This window comes from Lissotriton helveticus, chromosome 6, assembly GCF_964261635.1.
Source record: "Lissotriton helveticus chromosome 6, aLisHel1.1, whole genome shotgun sequence".
Taxonomy (NCBI): Eukaryota; Metazoa; Chordata; class Amphibia; order Caudata; family Salamandridae; genus Lissotriton; species Lissotriton helveticus.
The window spans coordinates 1,597,092,489-1,597,100,846 of NC_136067.1; the positions used below are offsets into that span (position 1 = coordinate 1,597,092,489).

Below are 8,358 nucleotides of genomic sequence, written 5' to 3' on the forward strand. Positions count from 1 at the left end.
CGATGTGTTTGTGTGGACATATCCTAATGCTATGATGACTGGAGGAGGGGCGGGGAACACGCTGTTTGCATTTCTACAAGTCGCACTGATTTGATAATATAGGAGTGTGTCTAGCAATGTGGCCTCACACTCGGCATTATTAGTGAATGGGGGGAGAAACTGGCCGTCTGGGTATAAGTCGGCAAACGTTTTGAATCCCAATGTGCAGGGCGTTGCGCTCCACCTCTGTCGTGTAGTGGGGGGAAGGAAGGATTCGCTGCCATTGTAGCAGACTGCACATAAAGTGTGGCAGTGCCAGTTTGTCTGCGGATGCCCTCCCATGCCCAACGCACACCCTCCATAGTGTTGATTTCATGCTTGGGTTCTTTATACGGTTGAAACTCTGAAGTTTTTAGTGGCCATGGGGATGCTTTGTCGCCCTCTACTGCCATATGCGGTTGAAATTGGGTAGGGTGCTGCTAGAAATGCAGAAAGCTCACTTGGTCACAAAGTGCATAAAGCTTTAGGTCCGGTGAGCCCAGTCCTCCACGCGTAGGAGGTAACGCAAGGAGTTCATAAGTTACTCTCGGCTGATGACCTGCCCCGCTAGTGTGACCATGTCAGAGCGCAATCTGTGCCATGAGGGGAAGCGGGACAAAAAGGTATAACAATTTCAGTAGGGCCACCATTTTTGCTATCGCTATGCGCCCAGCCAGAGAGAGCGGTAGTTTATTCTATATCTAGATACGTGCTTCAAGCCAATCACCTGTGTGTACATAATTCACTCTGCACACCTCTTCTGGGTCCCTGCACAGCTATATGCCCAAGTATTTTGTCGGCTCCGTTGCCCATTTTAGTGGATTTTCTGTTTGGTATGGGCACATGGCTTCAGTGAGTGGAAGGAGTATTGATTTGCTCCAGTTAACCTGGATGCCAGAGTAGCTTCCAAAGCAGAGCACTTGTCATATGTTGTAGGTTCTTGCATGGCTCGTGAATGTATAGGGTGATAACATTGGCGTTCATAGCCACCACCAGTCCCCAGGCAGTAAGTCAATACCCCGCTCCGTGTGATGCTGGGTAGCCTAGCTGCCAACGGCTCTATTACCACTGCAAACAGGAGCCGGGAGAGGGGGCATCCCTGTCTAGTGCCCTGTGTGATTGAATTGCAGAGTTCAGGGGCCTTGTCTGGTTTGTGTATGGTCATCATAAGTGCCTCACGAAGGGTTTTGGGGGAATCGGCCCACTGATATTGACTCATGATACATCTCAATAAGGTGTGGGATGAGTATATTGGCTCATTCTTTATAAAAGGCGGGCATGAGTCCATCTGAGCCGGGAGCCTTATCTCCAGGGAGACTGGCAATAATTGTGTGATTTACTCCGGTGTGAACGGGGCACCAAGATATTCCCTGTGTCCAGGGTCTAGCCATAGCAATTAGATGGAATCAAAATATTGTTGCAGTGTTTCCTGGTCACACACCACCCCAGCTGAGTAGAGCTGGGCGAGGAAGAAGGACATAACAGCAGGTATCTCCATAGGGGATGTAACCACTTGGCCTTTACTGTCTATCAGTTTGGACACGTATGTCGAGGCGTGTGGGTTCCGCAGCAGTCCTGCTAGTGTCATGCGGGGCCGGTCTCCCTCCCCGTATGTTCGGACCTGTGCCTCACATCCCAGGTAGCGTACCTCTCTTTCTGCCGAGGTTTGATAATCAGAAAGTTTGGTTCTGATGCCAGGTAGGCTGCTCGGCTTGGGGTCGTGATTATCTAACCTTTCAGCGGTTTAATTTCAGCTTTCAGGCTCCCTCAGCACTCCTGTGTTGTCTTAGGGTAATTTGCCGTTACTCATCTGTTCCGGACTTGTTGCCCTTCACTGTTGTGGATTGTGATTGCAGACTTTCTGTCATCTGCTATGATGTTTTTCACATGGTTTTCTGCCTCCAGGGAGGCTATCTCCTTAGCTTTGCAAGGCTGCTCCTCAGAGCGGTGCTCTGCACTTTCACTGCTATGGCTTTCAGTGCCACAGGGCTTGGCACTTTTCCAACTGGTGCTGTTCCTCACCGTTCGTTTCCTCCCTTTTCTGTTATACTGCTTTTTCGCACACTGTTCCCATACACAGTTTTGTTGGTGATGGCTCGGCGTTGTTGCTCGGAAAAGTTCTCTGAAGCAAATTGACGTCAGCGCGCCGAGTTGGGTCTTATGTGACCTCGCTGACGTCACGCCCGCGGACGACGTCAGGACGGAGTCATGTGGTACTTCCCCCGGCGCGCAGAGATGCTGTGGCAATTTTTTTTTTTCCGGATCCAGTCTCGCGCCTCACGTTAAGGAATCTGCGGCTAGAATCGTCTCTACCAGATACATCGTTACCAAAGGTAAGTAACTTGTACTTCAGCATCAAAATTGCAAGTTAGAGCCGCCTGAAAAAGAAGGGCTTTTTAATATATTCATTAACACTATCACACAATGTCATCAGATCAAATTATTTAATGGCCGTTGGTTACTATGGGTGGTTAGCTGGAATTGCTAGAACGAAGTTTAGGTAATGTGTGTGCGAGTAATTGTATCTGGTTCATATACTGTGTCTGTGTTATCAAATCATTCCTAAGCAATATGACGCTCTGTTTCATGTACACAGGTGCCAGGCCTACAAAAGTCGAAGTCTGTGGGATCAGGTCTCTCCACTAAACTAAAGCCTTTGCTTCCGGCAAAAGCCAGCGGGTTGAGCAAGAAGTCTCTAAGTGCTCAAAAGAAAAATGTCAGGAATAACGAAAATAAACCTGGGCTCCAGATCACAATCAATGAACTTTGGAAACAATTTGGATTTAAAAAGTGAGTCTATCCGTGGTACAAGTATTTTTGCATGACATTTTCTTTTTTTCAAGAAGAAATAAGGTAGATGTGGTGGCAACGTTACTCAGAATTGACCCCGAGATAATTGTAGTGTTCCTGAAGCTTTTTCTCTTTTTGTACCATAAATTTGCTCAGCCTCACTTTCTTCTTACTGTACCACCCTTTGTACGGTTACTGCTTAAACTGACATATTATTTTCTAACACCAAACTATATGAAAAGTTAGGCCTGTGCTTTATCAGTTCCACCTGTATCAATATTCTAGGAATACCATTGTGTTGTCCTCTGATAGGGTTACATGTAGGTATGGATGACCTTAAGCTGTTTGCATATATTCTTCAAGCACATGCTAGAAAGAAATTCCACAGAAGGTATCTCCGAGTAGGCTTTTCTTGCCTTGCAACATGCTTGTGTATAGTAAAGATACCCGCTCAAAGGTGAACAGCCAAAATACTCGCACTAGGGAAAAATTTAGCATTCTGGGAATGTCTTTGAGAGGACTTTTATAGGTTTCACCTACCAAACAACTATTAGCAGAGTTCAAAAGTCCTCTTGTGGACCATACCAAAATGCTGTGGTGGACTTAGAACTTGCCCATGGCTTATCATTGGTGTCTCCATTGTCACTCTCCTTCGCTTGATTCTTATTCGATTGCTATTCTCCCTCTTCTTGTGTTTGTCCCTTCGTTTGAGTTTAGCCTCAATACTATCCTTTTGCTTGGCTGACTGGTATCATTCCACTGCTCACATTTAGGGAACAATCTTTTTTCTTTGTCTTTCAGCACTCTGTTAGAGTGCAGGTGTTTTTCTATTTCTTTCCTTTGTTTGCTGATTCTCTCAAACATGCATCTTCCCGCCCATGCATTCTTCCAGTTTGTACACCGTCTGCCCCACACCCACGCTCGTCCATTGCTTTGGCCACCATTCCTAGGTTTTTCTTTTTTCTTTTTTTAATTTGTATATCTTCATTGGCCTCAGCGCTTTTGTTGCTCCCTCTCTTTTCCGCCCACTCCCTGTTGCCCCCAGCTTCTCCATTGCTCCCCCTCCCATCACAGTCCTTAAATTATTTTTCATTTTTGGAGGGCCCAGCAGCTGCTATTTGCTGCTGGGCTGCTTCCTGTCAAAATGGTCTTTTGCGCAAATATACATTATTTGTTTTCATCTACCGATCGAAGTGGGGTCCGCTACCTTGGTTCAGCTTGCACTAGGAAATAGGCTTAAGAAAGGCTAACTGGCCATGGCTGAGCCCTGAAAATATGTTTATATAGACACACATATACAAGCCTACCCAAAAACTCAGACCCTACCTTCTGCCTGTTAGTATATTTTTCTGAGCCAAGCAGTTAAGACATCCCTGGCTCCGTTGATGTTTTCAATGTTCTCATAAGCTTTCTTTGAAATTCCATTTGAATCCCAAGTACTTGTTTCACTGTCTTACTTCTTCTGTGCAGTTTTATATAAATGTTTTCAGAACTGCAGACTGATGTTGTAAGTTCCCTGCATCTGAGGCATACTGACTCTGCCTTATTTTTAGGCTGTGCTCACTATATTCAGAAGTGTCTACTGTCATTTGTCTTGTGTGTAGGCGTCACCAATCCCATCTGCTGAAACAGAGCTTTTTAGGGACTTTTGTTACCTTAATGGGTTTGCTGAACTTGAAATGTTAGTGCCTGAAAGCATAGCATAACACCACCAGGGTTGTTCCGTGGAGAACCCAGAAGACGTGAATCGGGTGGTACAATCTCTTCGTACGGCAACAGCGGTGCGGATTGAAACCTTCATAAAACATTGAATCCTGGGTGTACTCCCAACACCTAAGACGGGGAACAGGATAAGATATAAATTTGCAATGTTGGGGCTGGTCCTGGCGAAGAGGCTGATGGCAATCCACTGGATTCGCCCCCCCACATGGGATAGGTGGAGGGATGATCTGCGTGAGTGGGGAGTGGGTTTGGAGTGCCGCCTTAGAGCAGTAAGAACAGATGAGAATGCTGAGAGTGATCTATTAGATTGGGGCCAAAACTTAACGGAGGGGAATGCAGCAACCACCCAAAGTGAGATTGATACCGCACACGATTCACCAACCACACAGCACTCATTGCATCGAATGCAGAATTAGAATAATGGCCCTCTCATACGTATATCACACAAATTTCTAGCCAGCTTCCTGCAAATTGCCAGATTGCCCATGTCAGGAAATAGTCACAATTGCCAATCACTGCCGGTGAGGGGGAGGGGAGTAGAGAGTGGGGTAATTTGTTAGCAGCTGCTGTAATTGAATGCTGTCCGATTAAAATTTTATATCCAAGAGGGTGGCAAAAACACAACTACTAGTTAAAATTATAGAAGCAAGTGTTGCCTTTTCATTGATATTAGAGATACCTATTATTCATGTGTTGTTGTGTGAGTGCCGTTAAGGAGCACCCCTTTCTGTAGTTGAAACTAGCGTGCAACTGTCTTGGGCCAGGTAATAGAACTTTATTAAAAAAAGATAGCTTTACAGAAATTGTAAAATGTATTTAAATTATGCCACAAACTTATTTCTTTTGCAGAGATTCAGAGAAGATCTCGTCTTGTAAGTCTGCCGAGCCTCTTTCTCCGGTAAAAGACAACCTAGTGCTTACTCCCGAATCAGAAGAAGACATTTATAAGAAACCTGACTGCAGCCGTGTTCAGAGATCGATTTTTAAATGAACAGTTAGCAAGTAAATGGGATTGACTAAAAGCCACTGGTTCTATCCAGCTGATGAAATTGCCTTGGTTGCCCTGTTTCCTGTGGTCACCCTGTGGTGACAGTTTGCTGACATCATTAACTTGCAAACCAAGAGAAGTATAACAAATGTATGAGCTTCTTGTAAATAAAACTGAACTGATTTGATTCTGTTTTTTATAGTATATAAAATGCAAAATCAACACAATACCCTATGTGGTTAATAAAATATTTTAAAACTATTTGTATTTTATTTCAGTTTCTGTGATAATTGCGATTGTGTGTGTTTTTTTTTTTAAAGCGTTTGTAGTTTAGGCAGACATAATTGCTCATTTGAAATCCAGAAGTCAAGTTTCCATTTGTTGTTTGCTTTCTCATTTTCAATTTTCCAGAATTCTACTAAACATTTAGCAACTTGGAAATTTAGGCCATGCATCATAGGCAATTTGCTGTTTAGTTGAAGCATTGAAATGCTTTATCAGTGAGTTTCAACATCAGTTTTTTTCAGATGTTCAAATTGAACATCTGTTTATCTGTAGCCAAGTCCATCCGCACTGAGACCCTAAGGCAACAAGAACCTTTTCTTTGTATTGGGACAAGATATATTTCACACATATGTGTCACTCATTGACATTTGGTGACAACTAGCTTAACCATTATATTTCACAATCTAAATAGTCTAAATGTCCTGTTTTGTTTTCTTTTACTTATGTAGCCGGATATTACTGAAACCAGCACTTTGGACCCTTATAGTCACTTATTTAGCAATGGTGGTGTCAGCATGTTTTGAGATATATAAATATAAATATATATATATATATATATATATATATATCAACAAACCGTCCCTCTAAAAGAAGAACGCAGAGGCCAAGGGGATTTCAGGGCAACAGCTGGTTTTATTCCTCACTTCTGCAATGGCGGCGAATGCATTTCGGCATTTATCGCCTTCTTCAGCGCCCAACATAGCAGCATGTCCTGTCACGCAATGCTCCTTCCTGCTTAAATCATTGTTCCAGCACCAGACGCTCCTCCCCCTAATGCAGTCGGCACATCCTGCTGGAGTTCGTTACAATGCCGGACTCCAACTCCCAGAAGGCACTGTACCGGCACAATTGGGTCGATGGCGTGGGGGAGTGAGGCAGACAGTAGGTCCCGGCTGGCTATCAGGTAGGTGGTGATAGGTTCAATGCCCTGAAGTGAGAAAAGGTCACCAGCCGCAGTCCTTGGTCCCCTTTGTACCGCTGCAGCCAGAACACCCCTTTCTGTAGTTGAAACTAGCGTGCAACTGTCTTGGGCCAGGTAATAGAACTTTATTAAAAAAAGATAGCTTTACAGAAATTGTAAAATGTATTTAAATTATGCCACAAACTTATTTCTTTTGCAGAGATTCAGAGAAGATCTCGTCTTGTAAGTCTGCCGAGCCTCTTTCTCCGGTAAAAGACAACCTAGTGCTTACTCCCGAATCAGAAGAAGACATTTATAAGAAACCTGAGTGCAGCCGTGTTCAGAGATCGATTTTTAAATGAACAGTTAGCAAGTAAATGGGATTGACTAAAAGCCACTGGTTCTATCCAGCTGATGAAATTGCCTTGGTTGCCCTGTTTCCTGTGGTCACCCTGTGGTGACAGTTTGCTGACATCATTAACTTGCAAACCAAGAGAAGTATAACAAATGTATGAGCTTCTTGTAAATAAAACTGAACTGATTTGATTCTGTTTTTTATAGTATATAAAATGCAAAATCAACACAATACCCTATGTGGTTAATAAAATATTTTAAAACTATTTGTATTTTATTTCAGTTTCTGTGATAATTGCGATTGTGTGTGTTTTTTTTTTAAAGCGTTTGTAGTTTAGGCAGACATAATTGCTCATTTGAAATCCAGAAGTCAAGTTTCCATTTGTTGTTTGCTTTCTCATTTTCAATTTTCCAGAATTCTACTAAACATTTAGCAACTTGGAAATTTAGGCCATGCATCATAGGCAATTTGCTGTTTAGTTGAAGCATTGAAATGCTTTATCAGTGAGTTTCAACATCAGTTTTTTTCAGATGTTCAAATTGAACATCTGTTTATCTGTAGCCAAGTCCATCCGCACTGAGACCCTAAGGCAACAAGAACCTTTTCTTTGTATTGGGACAAGATATATTTCACACATATGTGTCACTCATTGACATTTGGTGACAACTAGCTTAACCATTATATTTCACAATCTAAATAGTCTAAATGTCCTGTTTTGTTTTCTTTTACTTATGTAGCCGGATATTACTGAAACCAGCACTTTGGACCCTTATAGTCACTTATTTAGCAATGGTGGTGTCAGCATGTTTTGAGATATATAAATATAAATATATATATATATATATATGTATGTATGTATGTATGTATATATATATACACACACATCATGATTTTCATTTTCTTTATTATATAAGAAATGTTGGGTATGAAGTTAACACTAAGTTATGAACCTGTAGCTTTCAATAGATTGTGAATGCAGCAAGAAATAGATTTTTAATAGCTTCTTGTCAGTGTTAACCCTGAGGTGTTTTCTGATTGCACCCATCTATTTCTGTACTTCATAAACTGCCCTTCTCTTTGTGGAGTTGTTTGTTGATATTTACAGGACGGCAAAGTCATTTGTGAAATGCTTGGCTTATTCGCAGCCTCTGGTAATTGCTGGTTGCTGCATTCTAGTCCATCGTTTTGTTGTCCACTATGCCCCTAACGCGGGAAGCAGCCATATGCAAATCAGCCTTGAGCCTGCTCTAGTAGCAACAGTCCAGCCTGAACCGCCACAAGTAACCCCTGACCAGCAGA

General features: G+C 42.7%; 1 protein-coding gene across 2 annotated transcripts in view; it reads left to right on the forward strand.

Moving 5' to 3' along the window:
• The window catches only part of EXO1 (exonuclease 1), a 233,640-nt gene extending 226,316 nt beyond the window's left edge, over positions 1-7,324 (forward strand). Inside the window, exons 13-14 of one of the 2 annotated variants that reach the window (XM_078649397.1) lie at positions 2,615-2,808; positions 6,925-7,324. In XM_078649397.1, the coding sequence (XP_078505523.1) occupies positions 2,615-2,808; positions 6,925-7,066 (336 nt within the window). In that variant the 3' untranslated portion in view covers positions 7,067-7,324. Of the gene's footprint in view, positions 1-2,614; positions 2,809-5,379; positions 5,657-6,924 lie in introns of those variants that run through there. The other variant, XM_078649396.1, reaches the window with a different exon arrangement.
• Positions 7,325-8,358: the final 1,034 nt, after the last annotated feature.